Raw genomic sequence first — 21597 nt, forward strand, 5'->3', positions numbered from 1 at the left:
ACTAGACTGAATAAAACAAACGGGCAGGGCAATTTTTCAAGGTCTAAGCTGGATTTATGCATGTATACTCGTGCTTTAGCTGACATGGATCTTTAATCGCTCCACCAAATGCTGGATGACTGGTGTGTTTTTTTTTCTTTTCTTAAAATGAAGTTATCATAATCCAAGACTTTCTGTGATTTATTTGCTTCTTAAGATCAGTAACTGAAAGCTTTTTAACTAAAAAGTGATTCCCCTTCAGCACCTGTTGGATTCTGGGGGCCAAAGGTCACGATCAGCATCCCAATTATTCTGCAGGTTTATGAATTATGAAGATGGAAAGCTGCTGGAATCATCTTTAACCCTCTTTCCCTCCAAGAACAGATGGGTGATATTTTCTCTGTTACATAACATTTCAGGCTAATTTCATTGATTCATGGCACCAAAGCTTTTGCTCTAAGGATAAAAAAACCCTTCTGCTTTGATTCTTTGTCAGGTCTGGACAGGGCAAAGACAAACTGATTCATTTCTCAAAAAAAGGATGAAAAAAAGTGGATCTGAACAGCTCAGGAGTGAATTACAGCAGCAATGTTTGCACTAAAGAACTACATCCATAAGAAGATATTTAAATATGATTTTTTTTTACTGTGGAGGAGTTTCACCATCTTTAGGAGCTTAAGAATAAAAAAAAATCATTTGTTATGGTTCCTGGGTTTACGGAGTGCACCTGAATGCACCATACAGACCAGACTCGAAAAGAAACTAGACTTTATAAGAGACAATGTTCACTTTATTTCAACCTGTGTTTACAGTATTTTGAAATGAGGTAAAACCAGACATTGTACACACAGGTACTTCAGCTTGGTGCTTGTTGATGCACGAAGAGCAGCTGGAGGTTCGGGAGCACTATCCTCCTGCACGCGCTACAGTAGTGGCACGTCTGGAAACATGTACAACATTTCATTTCAATATTGATCTTTTATATTTTTGATAAAGCTTAAAAATCGACTTCAGCTCAGCATTCAACATCATCATCCCCCAGCAGCTCATCCACAAGCTGGACCAACCAGCAGTCAACACACCCCTGTGCAACTGGCTGCTGGACTTTCTGACAGTGAGACCACAGGCCATTTGAGTTGGTAACAACACCTCCAGCACCATCACCATAAACACAGGGGTCCCCCAAGGACGTATGCTGAGCCCCCTTCTCTTCACTCTGCTGACTCATGACTGCACTCCAACATCAAGCTCCAACCTCTTCATCACGTTTGCTGACGACACAACAGAGGTGGGTCTCATCAACAGTAATGATCAGACACCCTACAGGAGTGAGGTGAGTGGGCTGCCTCTGGTGCAAGGACAACAATCTCCACCTGAATGTAGAGAAGACGAAGGAGATGGTTGTGGGCTTTAGGAGAACTTATACCCAGCACGCTCCACTGATCATCAATTGTCCTGGTGTGGAAAGTTACTGGGTGTGAACATCTCTCATGACCTGTCATGGAACCACAACACTGCATCACTGGCCAAAAAAGCCCAACAACTCCGGTACTTCTTTCACAAACTGAAGAGGGCTAAAGCCCCTCCCCCCAGCATCCAGACCCTCTACAGTGGTACCTCTGAGAGCATTCTGACCAGCTGCATCCCTGTGTGGTTCAAAGCCTGCGCAGCGTTCTGCCGGAGGTCTCCGCAGGACATTGTGAAAACAGCTGAGAAGATCATTGGTGTCTCTCTCCCATCCCAGAGCCTCTTCAGCCTGCTGCCATCGGGGCCGAAACCAGCAGGCTCAAGGCCAGTTTCCTCCACCAGGCGATCAGGAAACTGAGCTCCCTCTCAGCCCTATGCCCTCTGCCCCCACCCCCCACTGCTATGAACTCAAACTGAAAAACTGCCCATCCTTCCCTTTCCCCCTTCATCTGAACATGATCCCAACCAAAATCTGCCATCACCCACTCCTCTACTTACTGTTCCATAGCACTGTTGTCATTTTAAACGTATGCGTGATCTATCTCACAATCACTTTTACACTATTGCCACTTTATGACTCAATGCATTAGACCATGTCCAATGTTATTCAGTTTTTTTCTTTGTAGATTGTAGATGTTTGTAAATTTGTATATGAGATTATTGTTGTTATCATCCTTGTTGCTGTTTTTATTGGCTGCATCGTGGGTTGAGAGGAAGGAAATGTAATCTGTGTTGTATATCATGTGTGTACAGTTTATTTGACATGAAGTTGGTATAATCACAGACCTGTGCGGAAATGAATCAGAAAATCCGTTTTGAAGGCAGATTCTTCACACCAAATGTTTAGTGTCTGTGTTAAATGTCTCCTGAAACTCCAGTGAGTCACTGTCATGATAAATTGGACAGGAAGTGGGCTGAGCTTATGGGGTCAGACTCGGCTTTTATTTTGAAGCCTGGGCTCTGCGCGTTTTGAAGTTGATTGGAAGGAGCTTTCGGCTGCTCTGCTGCGCGTTTGGCTGCACATTCAGACCGGGGCTCCATGGATGGACAGAAGCTTTAATGAGCTGACACTGATGTCACCTCTCCGCGGTTTAGTGAATGGATTCTTATCGATCACCTTTGAAGAAGACTAACTTAGCGCGCTACGGGGAGCCACAGACTTTACGCACGGGGGAAAAGGGACTTCGGAAGCGCAGGCGTAGCAACGAGCTCGCCGAAAGGACATTTATTTTAGAGGTAAGGAATGTTTACCGCTCTGATGGTTCACCTGTGTGGGCTTGGACCACTTTTATCTTTGGTTTCGCAGGTGCGCGTGTTTGCTCACACCTTGTGCGCATTTAAGTTACCTGCGACACTTTCACTTTCGTCAGCGGAGCGATTGGTCATGACGTTATGCGTTAAAAGGCAGGTATGCTGGAGGTGATGGCAGTTACGCAACTACCGGAAAGTTTGCTTAAATTTCCAGTGACAGGAGCGGGAAGCTTGTTCATGATGTTGCATGCAGGTAAATCAAAGGAGGGGAATTCTGCGCAGGGGTTCACGGAGACACGCAGACATCAGCGAGGGGCTCGCTGATACCTGTGGGGTCCCAGTGAGGGGCTGATTGTATTTGCAGAAAAGATCCAGATCGCTCAGAGAGCAGAGGACATCTTTCTGCTCTTGTGAATTTCTGAAGAAGGAAAGTTGTCCTGCAAGAGTTTTCTCGTCCTCTCTGAGCTCAGCAAAGCTCTCCACTTAGTGCAGCTGCAGGAGCCTTCTGGAGCGTCCCTCTTTCCCCAGTATCCAAATGTAGTGAAACTAAACCAATTGATTTTCTAATAAAACTAGATGGTATCTTTAGTCTAGCACCATCATGGTGACATTTTATTCAGTTTTTTCACCTTTACTCTTCCTCCACTATGACTCTGCAAAATCGTGTCTTGTCCTTTCGGGTTTGGTGGTGAGAAATGCTGATACTGTGGATATTAATTGCTGCCAAGTGTCATCAAACATTTTGGGGTTTAAAAACACAACAAAGTAAGGATGATTGTAAGTTAGGAAGATAAAAATGTTGGTTTCTATTAAAGGCATAGAACTTAAGAAGGGGAAATTAAGCAGAAACAAAAAAAAAAAGCATTTTTACAAATCGGAAATGTGTAAATAGAGTTCTTTATAAAGGGTGTAATATCATTGAAGCATTGAAGGAATTTGGACGTTGAGCTGGACCAACGTGATCTGAGCTCTCACCGTTGGCAGTGTATCAAAACCTATCAAACAGACGTGATAAAACGTGAAACATGTGCAAAGGATTTCAGTGGGAAACTGTTGTCTCGCTCCACAATTCACTGAAACAAATTTAAGCATTGCTTTAAACTTAAAATGAATGCCTTTTTTAATTCTTACACAGAGGATCGATTGATCTCTCTGGACTCCAAAGTGTTTGGGATGTCACATGGGAAGACCTGGAATATGTTTGAATAAGTGAGATCATTTTTAGAAGGTTGATTGACCTTTTTTTTTTAACCTCCTGTGTCATAGTTTTTTTCCCCTACAGTGTTACAAAATCTCAAAATGTCAGTCTTTTGTTTCACAGCAGTCTTATCAAATTTAAAAAAAATTAGAAGCTTTTGTTAAAAAGTCGACTGCAAAAACAAATCAAGCTGTAAAATTGTGTTCCTTTGGAATAATTGGGTTGCTAGCTTTAAAAAAAAAAGTACATAAAGTATTTTTTAAACTCAAATAAACTGATAGTAAGAACCATTAAATGTGGTCAAATCTTCAGCTTTTGTGGATCTGTGAGAGTTTACGACACAAAGAGCCTTTATTGATGTGATCAAATCAGAAAATCTCACGAGAATCTAGTTGCTTTATGATATAATCAGAGGTCTCAAAATGACCGAAATTAAGAAATTTGAGGTGTGCTAGTCTTCTTCTTTAGTTTTTTTTAAAAACACAATAGAATCATGTAAAAAACAAAAACAAAAAAACAGCTTCCTGTTTAAAACTCATCTCACAGTAGCTGTTTTTCTCCAGACACGTCTCCCTTTCCAATGCAATCCAGTTTTTGACTCATCAGCCCACAGTTTTCCATTCACCTCAGTAGAATGAGTTGGAACTGGATGTGGTGAGGAGATGAGCTGCGTTCACTGACGGTGGGATTCTGAAATCTGTTGGAGATTGGCACAGCAGATTGCTGGAGGCTGTTATCAAGATTTCCTCCACACGTTTGCATTTTTCTTTCTTTCAATGACGCTAACTTTAGTGCCTTTCATCAGAAACCTGTGCTGTTTAACCATTTGATGTGCAATCTTCTATTTCCAGTGAAAAATGGCTTTAAAACAGGTTGCAAATCTTTAAATACAACTTTCATCTGCATCCCTGCTTTTTATTTTTTATTTTTATAATAGAATCTTTACAGGCACCATGTTTTAATTAAAACTGAAAAGAGTTTTAGTCCCTTTAATAGGAAGCAAGCCTTAGGGTTCAGTCAATTGTTCTTGAGCTCAACAGCATGCTGGCCTCCCGCCGCATTGACAGCACATTTGCCCAGCAGGGGAGCCGCTGAGTTATAGTCTGCCTCTCTTTTTGTGCTTTGGAGCACTGAAATGAATTCAGGAACAGATGCATCAAGAGGCTTTTTGCAAAGAAAAAACGAAGGATTTTTACGATTGTTTAATTGTTTGTTGTCAACTTAAAAGATGAAACTTGCGAAATAATTGTGGCAAAAACAGAGAAATGGTGCTTTGAAGCCTCGATGTGCAAAAAATGAATGATGTTTGTCACTTTTTTAAAACCAAGTTAGAGGCATTCCTGGTCCGGAGTTTAATTAGGATGGGAATTGAATTCTGACCGGATGCAGCGCAACCAAACCATCTAAACCTAAAGACGAAGATGCAACCCAACTCTCTGCAAAATCAGGTTGGACACAGATAAGAGACATAATTGTAGAAGGAACGTGATGCAAATAAGGACAGCATATGCACGCCTTGGTCTGCACAGGACCTCTCTGGCAGGCAGAAAAACACAAGTGACTCATCGTTTCATTTTTCTCCTGTTTTGCTGCAGCTTTACTGAGCATCTCTGCTGTAAATCAGGGAGAACAGAACCACACGTCTGTCATGGATGTGTTCTCACAGAAGCAAGTTCTCAACTTTTCTTCCTTTTTTTTTTTTTTAAAACATCATATCAGCTAGTTGTTTCCCAAAATCTAAAAGTAACTGATCGAACTTGAGGTTTTTTTTTTTAAAAAAAATCATCTTGCAACTATATTATCCTGAAGTATCCCGAAATCTTATAGGAGACGTAAATACATTTGACAATCCAGTTGTTTTTTATTATCTAATTTTTACCAATTGGTACTGCTTTTTTTTTAATTTAGACTTTTTAAAACAGTTAATCAAACAGATTGAAAGACTGAGACTTCAGTTAGAAATAAATGCACTGAAATATACATTATAAATGTCCACTACTTACTGTAGATGGGATCATTTGAATATCAGGAATGACATTAAGGACTGATGGGACATTTCTGTGTGCGGATTCTCCAGACACTTCAGCTTCCTTTCACGGTCCAAAAACATGCTTCGTGGGTTAATTGGCATCTCTAAATTGCCCCTAGGTGTGCATGTATTGTGTGCATTTATTACTTTTACATTTTAGACTGTTTACAATTGTTTTCTCACCCTTGGCTGGGGTGTTAGTGTTCGGGCTCAAAGAGATTCTGGCCATGCTTGTCCTCTGGCATCTCTTGTTCCGGCTCCTCCGGGCCTGGTGTGCCCATGTTGGGTGCACTGGGCCTGGGGGTTGGGGGTCTCTGGGGCGGGAGGTGCTGGGGATGAGTTGTGCTTGTGCTGCATAGATGCTGACACCCCGGCCAACAGGAGGACGGGGCGGACGGCGCCTTCTGGGTTCTCTTTTCTTAAGCTCTGTCATTTCTCTTTTACTTATGCTTGTTTTTGTGTATTTTGTTATGAGGGGCTTATTTAATTATTTTATTACATGTGTGGGGATTGGTTTTATTGTATTCTTGTTTGTTTTTTATGGAAAGCACCTTGAGCTGTCTGTTTGACATGAAAGGTGCTTTATAAATAAAATTAATTTGAATTTGAATGTGTGGTTGTGTAGCCGTGCAACAGACTAGCGACCTGTTCAGGGTGTTCCTTCACCTGGATTAGCAGCCCTGTGACCTCGAAAGACATTCAGAGGCTTCTAAAAATTGATGGCTTTAAGTATGGTGCATTTGAGGAAACGTCTTAAAAAAGCCTTGTATTGGATCAGTGATGGCAGATATGCGGTGAAGTGTGAAAACAAGCAGGACTGCAAAATTGGAATAAGTTTATGACTCAAAAGTCTTTTAAGGAAATTACTCAATCAGTTCTTTTTCTGACACTTTAAGGCTCTGTATTCCCTTTGGATTTCTTGTAGCCTTTTTTCCACGACTTGAGTCTGAACTGCTGCAGTCGGGTTAAAGGACAGATCGTGGAGCGCTTTGGGTGTCACCAGAAGGGATTTTAGAAATTCAAGCTTCTGAAATTGTTTTGTTCAAACAACCCCAAAGATTGTGTTACTATTATAATGTTTAAACTACGTGTTTGAACAATGCAACAGATGTTTTGGATTTATTTGATTATTTTACTGGTCCCAGATGAAGCATTGAATGTTGTTTCTGCTGCTACTTCTTCCCTCCTTTATGGACCATCTGGCTCAGGACCCACGCTGTCATTTTGTTGTTAACTGTATCATTTAATCCTCGAAAACAAGCAGAGGCTTGATCCTTCTAACCTTCAGCCTCTTGGGGCATTTGGACCTCACAGGTTTTTATTTTTCAACTATTTGGCTCCGTTACCAGTCTTTGTTTATTTTTAAAATCGCATTAAAACAATAAAACAACTGGGCAGAAAGGGAAATATCCGAGCTGGAAATGTTGACTGCTGTTCTGAATGTTTGTTTTTTTATTTTTGACAGATTTGAAGGTTTTTTTATTTAATTCAAAGTTAAGCACGCTTAGGAGCAACATGCTATTCTCTTTTACTGCACAGGGAAGCTGGTTTGCCATTAATATATTTAATAATATTGCATCTAAAGGTTATTTTTGCCTTGATACTTGAATTGCTTCATTTTTCTTACATTTTGAAGTATTCACTCATAACATGAAAAACCATTACTGAGGGTTTGAAAACTATATTGTCGTCATCCCATCCTTGCTGTGCAGATCCAGTTACCTTAAATGTGAGATAAAAAATTAGATGTTATGTTTGGTTAATACTATGGTCTCCCAGAAAAGTGTATATTAGTTGCTGAAAACAGGAATAAAAGTAGGCGTGTTGTAGCTGACATGGCTTGGGTTTGTAGCAGAAGATGTGGGTGTCTTTTGGTGAGTTTTTGTTTTTTGTTCTGTTTATAAAAATGACCCAAACCTTCTTAAAAATGGCCTCAGAAGACGCATGAATAGGGTTTGAATATTGGCCGAATGAAAAGAAGGATGTTGGATGAGGCAGGACAAATGGATATGAAGGGGCATGAGACCCCTAGTGGGGTTAAAGTCCCATTCCAATCATATTTTGATCTATTTTAAAAGTCTTCCCAGTGGTCTTTTATTATGATTATGCCATTTTTAGGCAAAATAAAATAAACTCTGTTGTTTTCTAGGTCATAGTTATTTTTCTGCAAGTGGAAGCATCAGAATGGAGCAGAGCAGTGAGACAATGGCCCACCCATTTTACTTGCTGCGTCACAAAAGAGCTTTTTCCAACTACATTTTATAATCTTCTGTTTATTTATCCTAGTTTAAATAAAGAAATACTCAGAAATGCAGTTTTAAGCTTACAGTTTTTAAATATGTTTACCATCATGAGAAAAATCCAGCATAACATGTTAAAAACATGATTTTCATAGGAGTGGGTCTTTAATGGACTCATTAATGTGCTCAACCACGCGTACAGCATTGAAAACCACAGCCCAATAAAGATCTAATTAACTACAGCCATGTCTGTTCTACTTCATATTTTCCCCAGAAGACACAAAAAGCTGCATTTAACAGTTTTTTTTAAATATCAATTTGCCACTATTCTGTTACAATTCTGACAATCAATTTTGTTAAAGATTTTTTATTGGTTACGCAACAATTACTACAAACTTCAGTGGCAACAAAAAGCCCAAATCATGACTACTCCGCCACAATGCCCAATAGTTGATTTAAAAAGATATGCTTATTTTTTTTAAACTTGTTTTCATTTGATTTGATTTGATTTTTAGATTCGAAATGGTTTATTTCAAGCAATCAAATAGAAATGATACACAAAAGCAATACAATCATCAGTTATACATTCATACAGTAACTAATGAAACTTAGGATAATTAGGCATCTTAATAAATATTGCTTGAAAGGGAGTGGAAGGAAGCGAATTTATATAATCCCACCCCGTTATACTATAACGATTTTATTACATGATTTATCAATATCCGGTTCATAACTTTTATCAGACAGAATTAAGAATCGTAAAGTATCAATAAAGCACATGACAAAGATGAATTACTTAAATTATTATGTAAAAATAACTATTTCAGAAATCAACATTGCAAATGCAGATCAGTTATATAAAATATATGCAGATTATGTTACTTATAAAATTCATTCAAATATCTATGCTTGCAAATCCAGCTGCTGCTGTTTGTTTTTACTATGTCATCACCATTCATTAAAAGGGCTTTACACTGCCATGCTAATTTTAAAAAAAAATTTAAAAATGTGATTATATTTCGAACTTCTGGTTTTGGTTTGAATTGCTGAGTTGCCTGCAAAACGTGTGGCTTATTAATGATACAGAGTGATTACATCCACGTTAATCTTGAATACACGGACCTCTGATATCTCAAATGTCTTTTATTTTTCTAGTAAAAATCATTACTTCATCTTGTGGACACAGATATTTCCAGGTTTTCAGCAGAGGAGCGCCTGGCTAATCAGAGACTCCATCATAACCGGCTCCTCTGCTCCTCAGGAGACGAAGTTATGACTGAAAATATTTTAACCTTGGGAGATTTATTGTTAGGTGTTCACGAAAACATGGGTTCAGGTTACAGTTACGCAGCGGTTGACCTGTACGCTCAGCTTTAGTTTAAGAATCCTCTGATTCATGGAGACAAGTTGGGATCAGAGCTCCATGACACACAGGATTCCACTTTTCTGCATATAACATGTAATAATTTAAACTAAAAGAACCACAAATCAAACCTTTGGACAACAGATGTCACCAAACAAGCTTTCCTCCTCTATTGTGCTGTTGGACACTTTTATTGCAGCTGTCTTGTTTTTTTTGTTTAGCAGTGAAATAAAATGTGAGCAGGGGGGGAATTAACAAAACTCCTGCTGCAGAACACCCCCATTCATTAACCTTAAATTCTCCATTTATGGCTTCATTCTCACCATCATGCGTCAGTATGCCTGAAAAAAGTCTGTGCCAAAACTGTTCTGTTGGTAAATCTTTTATAGAAAAGCCAACCTAAAAAATATTCTCTTTTTTATTGTGTAGGTGCTGAAGTTTTTCATTTGAGCTGCTTCTTGAGTCTTCAAGAAAAGCCTAATCTCTTGTTCTTTAAGTAAATGGTTTGCACTTTCAGAGCCATCCCTTTGTGTGTGACCCTCATGACATTCCTCTCTCCTGGAGAGCGACATTCCCTTTTTTGGATCTTGGCAAGATTTTTTTTTCTAAGCCATGTAAAGCCTCATTCATCACCTTTCAGCTTTGTCCTGCAGCATTTGCTTGTTTTTTACAATGCACCAAACCCTTAATTAGAAACATTGTTAGGGGTCCTGTTGTCTTTGGTAGTTTAGTGTTGTTTGTAACACACAGGGCTAGTCTAATGGCTCTGACCACTGTCCTCCTTTTGAGCTTAGATTTTCATCATGCGTTTGTAAGCTGCCTAAATGGGAGCCGGTTTAGCTCGTGCTGGTTTGCGGCGCCTTCCGTCCGTGAAACCAGGGTTCGAATCCGGGCTGCTCCCTGTTCCCTTCTCTACTTCTGTGCCGGTCCCAAGCCCGGTTGCTTTGAGAAGGTTGCGTCAGGAAGGGCATCCGGCGTAAAACATTGCCAAGTTTACCATGCGACTTGTTCGCTGTGGCGACCCCTGATGGGAAAAAGCCGAAAGAGAAAGAAGAAGTTTGTAAGCTGCCTAAATGCCAAATCTAAAATAAAATAAAATAAGAGCACCCGAAAGGTTTGGACGATATGCTCTCTGGTAAACTTTGGTACAGAATATTAGAACAGCAGTGCAGAATAAAGATTTTAAAACTGAGATAACCAGAACTGGTTTTTGCCAAGTCTCAAAAATGAGCTCACATGTTGGATCTCTTAGGACAAAAAAATTCCATTATAATCCTAGCCTCTGACTTTAGTGAATGGTGTCCTCTTGAGTTACACTCTCACACTGTACTTCACACATTATTTTTTGCAAGTCATTGTAGAGGTTTAAATCGACACATTTGACCATTGATCGTCCAGTCAAAGCTTCCAAACAATGAACGCAATCAAATGGACTTAATTCTCATTAAGATACTGATGTTGGTGTACCATATGGTTTAGAAAGAGTGAAACATTTTATTCAGCGTAAAGATGTAAAGATTTGTTCACATGTTCATCATTTTTGTTGGTGTTAAACGTTGAGGAGTCCAACCAAATGTTGTTGGGAATTGGTTCCCTCGGGGGTGAGATCCAAGTTGTCTTTAGGAAATTCCACCAATCTGTAATCTAATCACTAATGGATCTAATCTTTGATCTCCACAATCCACCACCAAACTACTTAGCTGGTGGGGAGGAGGAAGCATAAAAAAAGCCTTCTTTACTAAGTTCATTTTTATTTTATTTTCAGACATCCTAAAGCCACGAAAGATCTGGAGAAGTTGTATCTGACTTCAACCTCTCTGTGCAATGAAGACCTGAAGGCGGGCGACCCATGTGTGTCCAACCGAACGCACACGCTGAGTTTCACACCTCTGTGTTGCGCGTGTGTGTTTGAAGCTCTGCGGAGCTGAGGACTGAAGCCAAACAGGATGGTTCAAAAGTCCACTTCAGTGTGCCTGTTGGGAGGCTTTTTAGGTAAGACACATCTGTACGTCTGTGTGTGTCTGTCTGTGTGTGTGTGTGTGTGTGTGTGTGTGTGTGTGTGTTCAAGTGAAACGGGGGAAAATGGGTTCAGAAAGATGGTTTTGGTGAAAGCCAGAAGAGCGGTCTGAAAATGCAAAGCATACTTGAAAATGTGGAAAAGCCGTACAGCTGAGGAGATTTCAGTGTGGATTCAATTTGCCTCCTGCAGTTTGTCCTACTGTGCTAAGCAGTTTATTTCGTTTGTGCTGTTCCTGATTTGTGCTAACTGGATCGTGTTTTGAAGCATGGGCAGCGGGCTTTGGATTAGCTGCTTTTTAGATTGCGATCCTGGTTTCCGTTGCTGGCTCAAAAAATCTCCTTTATCCTGGTAATTTAATAGTTTTATTATCATTTTAATTTGGTGAAAGTTCCAACTGCACAGCAATGGTGCAGCCACATCCAACAATTAAAAAAGAATACTTAAAAAATCGAGCTTTCTCAACTTTAAAGCTTTTTTTCTTTAAAAATTTAAAACATTTTTGAATTAAAATGTTGGGAAGTAAAAAAAAATGTCAAGCCTCAACAGTTGAATCTGTCTGAAAGCCAAATTAAGTTGTTCATATATTATTTTGTGGGACCAGTTTTTTAATAGCACACTTGAACAGCAGAAACCGTCATTTTAGCAGTATTTTTATTGGGCTTAGCAGTTAAAAAATGATTTGGGTTAAAACATTTATGATTGAAAGGAAATGCTTAAATTGGCACTAAATTGCCATGATGGTTCTTGATGGTTAACCAAAAACCCGAGAGAAATATAAAGAGTTATCAATAGCTTTAAAATCGCCACAATTCTGGAATAAATTCCTTTTTCTGAGCAATTTAAATCACACGAAAGTGTCATTGAAGAGAAAATTGAGCTCTTTATCAGATTTTAGATCCTTCAGATAAAAAATCAACACCACAAAATAAAAATCGCCAACATCAACACTTTTATAACATTTATTTACCAAATTAATATTTTATTTATCATCTTTTGGTTTGATTTATTTACCACAGCAAAAGCTAAAACATTTTCCAATCATCTGTGGTGTTGAGAGCCATGATGTCAGTTTGTTAGACATACCATAAGACTTCAGCAGCAGAAGCAGCAGCAGCGCTACATCCTTACTGCTTCACACCCTCACAGATCCTTATCTTCATGTGGTTTAACAATCAACAAAGAGGTTTGACTGGAGCTGCTGCTGGTTTGGCTTGTTCACTCAATCGTACGTGTTTGTTTTTAGAGAAATAAGAATTCTGCTTTCTTCTGACAGCCATGTTTTGACAGATCGGTTTTATTCTGGTTAGTACAGATTTAGCTGAAACGCGTCTACTGTATGAGACGGTTTTAGGACCAAATAATGCAGAGACAGCTAATGACAGATAAGCACAGGCTGACCTCAACTGACTTAAAACAGGGACATTTGCTCAGAATAACAGTTTTCAGGCCAGTTACAATAATGTTGGGGTTGATCTGGTTCACAGGAGCGCTTCAAGAATCATTGGTTGAGTCTTAAGAATAAAGAAACTTAACTTAAGTGTCTAAAACAAATTTTTGACACTTAAATTAACACTGTTGTGGAAAAAGGTGAGCTTTATTGACTTTCCTGAAATCTAAACATTGAATCAAAATGTGACTTTAGTGCATTTTTTTGTGTGAATGTCATGAAGGGGCATCACTTATTTCGATGTCAAACAATGACCTAAAGATTTATCTTAAATAAATTTACTTTTGGTTAAAATGTATTCCTTTTCATAATGTTATTGTTATCGAAAAAGGCAAAAGAAATACAGAAAACAGAAACAACAATCTAAAGTACCACCTACTACTTTAAGAGGTTGCAGCTAATCATCTGCAGATGTATGGACCTCTGTGAAAATGTTTAGATGTTTTCTGCTCTACAGCCTTAAGGTGAGCCTTTATGGTGCCAAGAGGGAAATACATAAGCATTGGCTTGGAAAGGATAAAACATTTTTTTTTAATGGTTAGGAGTCCTTTGTTCTGCAGTGAGAACATTATTCAACAAATAAAACGCATTCCAAACGCTTTCCAATGAAGGAGATCTTTTAAAATCTGTCATGGTAAGACATAGTGCTACATCTCAAATATCAACTCCAGCTGATCATGTTGGATGTTGTTGTTCATGACTTGAAAAACAGATAGATTTAAGCCTCTTCTTGCTAAAAACAACAAAAAGGCATATCTCAGGTTCCACAAGTTCTATATGAAGAAGTCTCATCAAGTCTTAGTCACATGCACCTGTAGGGGGGCTGACCTGTACAGGTGCTGCAGGTTTTTGGGTTGTCCGGGCCCGTAGAGAGAAGCGGCCACAGCTTAAAGGGGATTGCAGGGGGGCCTTCCCATCACCGCACACACTGTGCATGTGATGGGATGCCCAAACAAAATAAGCTCCCATTGTCTATTTTCCTCATTTCTAACAGTCAGACTGCACGGAAAAAGCCCACAAGGAGAGCACTCTTATATCGTGAACTAACGGATTCATTGCACAGTATGCAGGATTTGGCGGGAGTTAAAAAATGAAAGATCCATACAACCCGCTGTCACCTATTTCGCCTTTACCTACCCTTGCATATTTATTTGTCACTCACAGGATGCCTGTAGAGAAAAAAATGTGCATGAATATTCTCACTTTATGGGAAGAATGAGCATTTTACAACCTTGATATCTCATGTGGGCCACCTACGTGCCCCATACAAGTTTGCCCAGTTTTCACCCGCAGACAGCCTGGATCCACTCACAAGGGTAGTAGTGACTAAGGATTTAGAGAGGAAGTCTTCTTGAAGAGATAACGGCAAAGTGAAAGTTGTTTGGTGTTGATTCCTGGTACCAAGTTTGGAATAAATCAAACAAAGCAATTTATTAAAAACATATCATTACTGTGAAGCACGACGGTGGAAGGATGATGATTTGGGCTTGTGTTTTGGCCACATGACCACAAATAAACTTTGACTGGTACTTTGACTTGGACAAAATTGATCAATTTGATTTTCATACGCAGACACAACATTTAAGTTGATTTCAGTTTTAAAAAGAGCAATTTCCGGAGGAATAAAACAATTGTAATCTGGATTTTGAACTATTTAACATCGATATATTTGATCAAAATCAGCATATTACCATTAAGGTACCTCTGCTGGAGTTTTAAACACTCAGTTTGCATAATTGAGTCAAGCAGAATGTTAACACTTGATTGTGAGGCTGATTTAGGAGTTTTATCCTCAGATCTGTAGAAACACAAAGAACAACTTGAATTTAGACAGATTTACCAGCTGACTCTTCGGTACTTTGGAGACTTGGACTTGGAGGCCTTTAGGGGGTCCTGCTTGATTCCTACCATCTGAATCAATTTTCTGCCTGTTAAAGATGACAGTTCAGTTCTTCTTTCATGATTTTAGCAAAGTGGCTACAGTTCGGAAACCATGTACTTGAGTGTAACTGTTTCAACTTTAAATTTGGGAATGTTGAGAATTGGCTCTGAGGGACCTGTCTGAGTTGTGCAAATCGCCATCCTCTGTTCTTTTAGATCTTTGAGCTTTCTGGAGTTTCTCAATGTTCTTGTGTGTTGGCACTGAGGTGCAGCCAGTCACTATCCATGAGCATGACGTTAAGTGGTTTTGGCAATGTCTTAAAGTTTTTGCATTGCTGTTCAAAGTTGAAGTGTTTGTATTTTAGAGCTGTCAGGAGACAGCTTTTTTTAGTACTATTTTTTTTATCTTGGGTGTTCTATGAGGCCTATTTTTAATCTGTTCATTTCAACTTCTATTTATAAATGTCTGTGTAAACAGTTACTCAAAATCCAACCCTTTGTGAAAAGGATGCATCTTCCTTTTCAAAGATTATTAATTTTTCCTCCTTGAGGATCCATTAAGTATACTCGACATTTGATATGACTTATATTAAATGAGAATATTGTGATTATATTATTAACTGTCAACAGTTTTTAAGCCCCCTCCCCATTTGAGTTTAGTCCCTCAGAGCAGACAGTGTGGATAATTCCAGAAAACTCCTGAGGGCATGCCTGCTGCTCCATCAAGGGATACGGAAAGTAAGCTTTGAGTCAGCGAAAGTACACGCATCAAGCTAATTTATGACTTAAAATGATGGAAACGTATTGTGAGGGTGATGATTTGTCGCATAAGGAGCACTTCATGGGATCCATTATCTGCTGATAGTTTGAGTTTCACAAAGAGGGCCTTCAACAGAACACGATCATCTGCAGGATATTGGATGAAAGTGTCCCAAAAGAAGTGGTGCTACAAATGTGTTCCATTAGGTGAAATGTTATCCTCCTCAACATAAGGAACGCCTTAAACTGTGTGTGGCCAAATCTCCCCCGAGTGTTAGAGGGTCTCAGAACAAACGACTCTGACCCTTTGTGTTGAGAATCAACCCATGTGACATAAAATAAAGACATAAAATAATGTTTTACATTTTTGCTATTATTCTGTTTTTGTGTGTTTTTACTTTCAGACTTATAAAAGAAAAATAAACTTTGACTTGCTTGGTATAAAAATAATTTTCAGAAGTTGTTTTTTGGGTTATTTTTCTTTAGCTTTCATCATTGTGGGGTTTCCTTTTGTGATTTTTGTAATTTCTTTTATTCTTCTTTTCTAATAATCCATCACTACTAACAGTCCTCCAGAGAAAATGCACTTTATTTTATTTTTTTAGGTTTCTTGCTAAATCGTATTTGTTATGGTTGTAAAAGATCTCTGAATTCTGGCTCACCACATTAGGACCTGCTGAATTGGTTCAGTTTAAAGCAAAAAAGTGGCCCAAAATAAAACGAGAAGCAATGACATATGCCACCTATTCCTGGTTAAAAATGATAGTTTTGTCCTAACCTGCAACTGTCCTTTGGATATTCTTTCCCTTCCTATTGCTTATTACCTGGATCAGGTTTGTTCTGCCAAAATGAAGATGCAAGTGTTGTAAACAAAGCAGCGCAGGTCCACGAGGACTGGATTTTTTAACATCTTTGGTTTGGAAAACTTATCAGACTGGCCAGAAGCGGCCAGAAAAAGAGGAAAATTCAGAGTTTCTGCACAAAAACGCTATAAATGATTTTAATAAAAATGCAATGTGAACCTCTGTTTCACAGCATGGAAGAAGAGTCTTATGAAGTTTCACACAGAGCAACAGCAATGTCTCCCTACATGAAGATTAACAAGACATGACATTGAAAAATACAAGCCCAAGCCTGCATCTGATCATTTATGTCAGTAATTTTAAGGAGTTTTTTAGTCTTTGTTTCAGAATTTGTTGACGTTCCTGAGTTATTTTAGTGAGTATTCATTTTTATTGCTCCTAAGATGCCCTCTGTTTTGTTTTGATCTATGATCTATAATTATGTTCTCTGTTTTGATCTTTGTTGCATAACACTGCTTCAAGGCAATGAAACATATTTGTGCGGAAGCAAGGTGTCTCCATTTTGAAAACGGTTGTTGTTGCTTGAAGGGATACACTTGATGTTGACTCCTTTTTTAGAAATTTATTTTTATTTTATTTTTTGCAAGAACACTCACTGAGTTCATAATGACCCACAGAACACTAGACATGTTTTTGCTCTTGCAGGGTTTAAACCTTACCCTGATTCAAATGCCAAAAACACACAGAAAACTTCTACAAACTGGCTTTAACAAATTTATTCTAATAAGGGGTACGAATAAAACAAAAAACTAAAACATGCTATTCCACCAAAAGATTGTCACCATGCAAAAATCATTATTTACAAATTTATGAATAGCAACAACAATAACTTAAAGGTGAAGCCAAAAGGCTTCAGGGTGAACCAAGGCCAAAACATCAAACAAACCCAACCAACCTAACTAAAATCTGAAATCTTACCTGTGAATGAGAGACAATGGCAAAAAAAAAAACACTAACCTTCCTAGACTAACAAACAGACTAACATAACCTAGACTAACATAATGCGAAAGAAAATGGCAGTTCACCCCTACAGCTTCACTTAAACATGACTACACCAAACAAAGACTACACAGAGTGGGCCTGAACCCACCCAAAAAGAACTACAAAGTGCAACACAGACTAAATAACCGGTGGAGAAGAGCACCAAGCTGCAGTGGAGACAGGTTGCAGCAGAGCTCCCTTCTCACAGGCCGGAGGTCCACACGGTGCTTTTAAAAGCCTCCATCCACTTGGGTCCAATGGGAGCCGCACCTTTACCAGCACCGCACCTGAAAGAGATCCCACTCTGATAGAAATAAAATATACAAAACACATAATAAACATAAAATCAATTCTAAATAACAACCCCCTACCCAAGATTGCGATACCTGGCGGTCGCATCTCTTACAAAAGTATCTTTTTTGTTATTGTGCTGTTTTCACTTTATTTATGATCAACTTTGATCATTTCTTTATTCAATCTTTTTTGTGCCAATTATTACCCTTTCATTTTCATTCAGCAATGTAGCATTTAACGCTGCATTTTCTTCTGGAAATGCAGCTCCTTCTAGGTAAGTTTGAGGCTTTTGTCCCCAAACCCAGTGCATTTTGAGATCCAACAACTTTTTATGGACATTTCTGAAATATAACTGGGATTTAAAGCAATGCATCTAACCGTGGTGATGCAGGTCCCACCCCCTGCATATTTTTACGAGTTCTCCTATTCCGACACACCTGCTTTAAAGCAGGGCTGATGAGCGGAAACGAGCAAGTCAAAGTCACCTGAGCCAAGTGTGTCACAGCAGAGAAATATTTAAGTCATGCCGGGCATGAATGAGAAATTTTAGGAGGTAAATCTTACAAACAGGTAAACAAGCAGATTGTCATTCAGTAGAAGCACTTATACATTCATGGTCATGTCAACCCAGAGCAGAAAATTATTGATAAATATTAGTAGAAGTTTTCTGTCCAGATTTAAAAATTGTATCAATATTCAATGTTATGTTTTACTGTATATACTGTTGTAGAAAATGTAAATAACGGTTGCAAAAATGTTGACTCAAGTAAAAAGCAATGACATTGTTACTTAATAATCAGCATTGGACATAAAAATGATATTTGCCATTTAGGTGTCAAATATTGGCTAGTGGTATTTTGTACTTGGTACCTGATTAGTTCTGTAATTGCATTTTTAAGAATAACATTTTAAATGAAAATGTTGCACGCATCTAGGGAATGACTCGTATGGGGAGTCCTGCAGATGTCAGCACAAGACAAGAGTTGCTAATGAGAACACAACTGCCTCTCAGGAGGCAACACATCAATCCAGGAGCTGCCCTAACCATTTCATGCCTCTGGGGCAAACTCCTGTTTGCGGCTAAGGACTTAACGATACAGTTCAAATCTAGAGCACTGTGAATGATCCTCTTGGTCTATCAGCAATCTTGTCATTTTAGGTTCCTGCTAACTTTTGCACTTGTCTCGAACATATTTAGTCGAAGATGCCGTTGGTTTACCTGATCATTCGCTTGTTAATTCACCAACTAAAACCGTTAACCGAAACCAGGGGCCAACCTCAAGGCCATCTGTTTTTTTTTTTTTTTTTTTGACAGATTCAGCCTCTCATCCATTTCCCCTGAGGGCAAACTCTCACACTTTGTTGTTCTTGGAGAAATCATGGGAAGACAGTGGGCTGGAGATTTATTTAGATGTCTGACCCCTGATGGGACCAGTGGAATGCCAGGCACTGTGTCTTTGTTTGCCAGTCTCTGGATAAGTCTATCAAGCACCAAACAGGTGTTTCTATTCCAGCTGTAACTAATTGTGAGCAACCTAAAGGACTTAAGCTGTGATGCTCTTGAATGCCATGCTAAGAGGGTTTTTCCTCACAGAATGTGTCACTCAAAAATGCTTTGTCATGGTAAGCTGTCAAATGCAACCAAAGGACTGGAGAAATGTCTGCTTCCAAATGCAAATTTTCACTTGGAAATCGATGGATCGTATAGATTTTGACTGTTGGGCACATGTACTGACACTGAGGTAGCATTTTGAAATCAAATGCAAGTTTATATTTGCATGGACATCAAAGGGGACGCATTATATGGGTTTTATTTTTTTGTCAAGCACAGTGGAAACAAAAGTATGAATGTGTGATTAAACTGCTACTGAACTATAATGTCATAAAAAATGTAGTTTTTACCCCACTTCAGAGGTTATTATGAATGTTAAACTCTTCATCTAATTTATGTAAAGAATAAAGATACCAATCAAATGTCAATCATGACTTATGTTGCCTCCTACTTAGGAAAAAGAAGTAGTGGTGACAATCCTTTAGGTGTTTTTATATTATCAAGCCAGGTCAAAAAAATCATAAAAAGTTTAGTGATTTAAAATATTCGTGAGAAATTCTAGCAACCACGGAGTCAATTTAAACATTAGGTAAGCAGTAAGTGATAAGATAAAATATAATTTCTTCCCTGTTCCAAGTATTCAGATGGATAATGAATTGTACGACGGGATGAGGCTGCATACATTTCATATGTTTTTAAAAGTCATCAACACAAAACTTGTTAATTTTAGTAAAATGTTACTGTAAATCACATTTCAGCCCTCATCCATTGTCATACAAACACACCTTGTGTCAATAGAAACCTATACATTTGGAACATCATTTGGCAGCAATTTGTTTTTGTTCCGATTTCATAAATGTCTAAAGAATAGGGATGTAAAAGATACAGCTACGTATCGGAAAATCTAGAAACAGCCGTATTATTTAAAAACAAGATATGAACAAGATTATTTTGGTTAAGAGGTAGAAATCAGTCAAGTTAAATTGATCATTTTCTGTTCAACTTTGTCAGCTTCATTTGCTGTTGTGTCTCGACTGTCTTTGCCTTTTTATGTAAATGTGATGCAAACCAAAAGACGTCCAATCACAAGCTGCGTCGACCAAGTCAGGTCAACAACAGTGAGAGGGATGGGTGCACTAAACATATGATCACCCTTGTCTTTACAGCACTGCAAACAATACCTGAATAAATTATGAAACACTTTTTTTAACCACAAAACAGTCTAAAAAATCCCAGGTTTTTATTTTTGAAGCCAACATGTCCTTTAAACATTTTGTTTATGCTGTTTAAAATGAAATTTATCATCAAGAAAAAAAAAAAGTTTCTCTGTCAAAGGTTTTTTTAAGTTATAGTTTTAAATGCCAAATGAATAATAAATATTTAGCTTGTATAAACACAACCTGGTAAAAAAGGAAAAAATGGATGTTTCCGCTGTTGCTTCCTCAGTATCAGTTTGCTTTCTTTCTCCATTGTTTTCAGGTCTAGATTGAACTTTCACCTCTCGGTTTACTGCTGAGAGAGTTCTTTACCAGCTTTGTGAGCACAGTTGAATCAGGATGGAAGACACTTCTTCCTGTGGTGGTCTCTTTGGTCCAAACAGCCTGGTAGAACCGTTTCATCTGTCAACGCTTCAGCAGCCCCCCCCCCCCCCCCCCCTTTTTTTTGTGATGGCTTCATCTTGTTTTGTTTTTTCTTTTTTCTTTTTTATTAATTCCAGCTCTGATGGTTCTTTTTGACTCTCAGACGATCCTTTGCTGCATTCCTTTCCTAAACACAGCAACATGCAAACAGTGAGACCTAAATCTGACACCTACGCGAGCTTTAACCTGTTTGTCTATATTTGTATGCGACTGCTGGGATGACCAGGAGGCCTCTACACCATGAATCCGTGCCTCCTTTTGAAAACTTGCTTTAATGGGATCCAGCTGTGCAGCTTCTTTGAACAGGATTGGTGGAAACAGAAATTGAACACTGAAAAAAGGTTGTTGTTGGCAGCAAGTGATAAAAACAGGGTTCAGAGTTTTCCATACTTCTTTTTGCAATTACATATTTTCACTTTTCTTTGCAAAAGGTCAGATTAAAAAAAAAAAAAAGAAGTCAATCCTTCTGTCTAAAAACAATTTCTACTTCATGATGATGCTTTATATTTCTTCAACATTTAACGTTTCAAGAACTTTAAAAGGCGAAATAAACTCTACACCAACACTCAAAAATAGTATAGAAACGCTGCAAACTGAGTGCAGCAAACCAGCAGGAGACCTTTGGATTGAGCT

General features: G+C 38.6%; 1 protein-coding gene across 2 annotated transcripts in view; it reads left to right on the plus strand.

Annotated features, from left to right (window-relative positions):
* Positions 1 to 2401: 2401 nt before the first annotated feature.
* Positions 2402 to 21597, plus strand: part of il34 (interleukin 34) — a 61281-nt gene continuing 42085 nt past the window's right edge. The window contains exons 1-2 of one of the 2 annotated variants that reach the window (XM_011476357.4): positions 2402 to 2682; positions 11293 to 11519. In XM_011476357.4, coding sequence (XP_011474659.1) covers positions 11474 to 11519 — 46 coding nt within the window. In that variant the 5' untranslated portion in view covers positions 2402 to 2682; positions 11293 to 11473. Of the gene's footprint in view, positions 2683 to 2811; positions 2951 to 11292; positions 11520 to 21597 lie in introns of those variants that run through there. The other variant, XM_078948940.1, reaches the window with a different exon arrangement.

The sequence above is a fragment of the Oryzias latipes genome, chromosome 6 (assembly GCF_053564925.1).
Source record: "Oryzias latipes strain Hd-rR chromosome 6, Olatipes_Hd-rR_3.1".
Classification (NCBI taxonomy): domain Eukaryota; kingdom Metazoa; phylum Chordata; class Actinopteri; order Beloniformes; family Adrianichthyidae; genus Oryzias; species Oryzias latipes.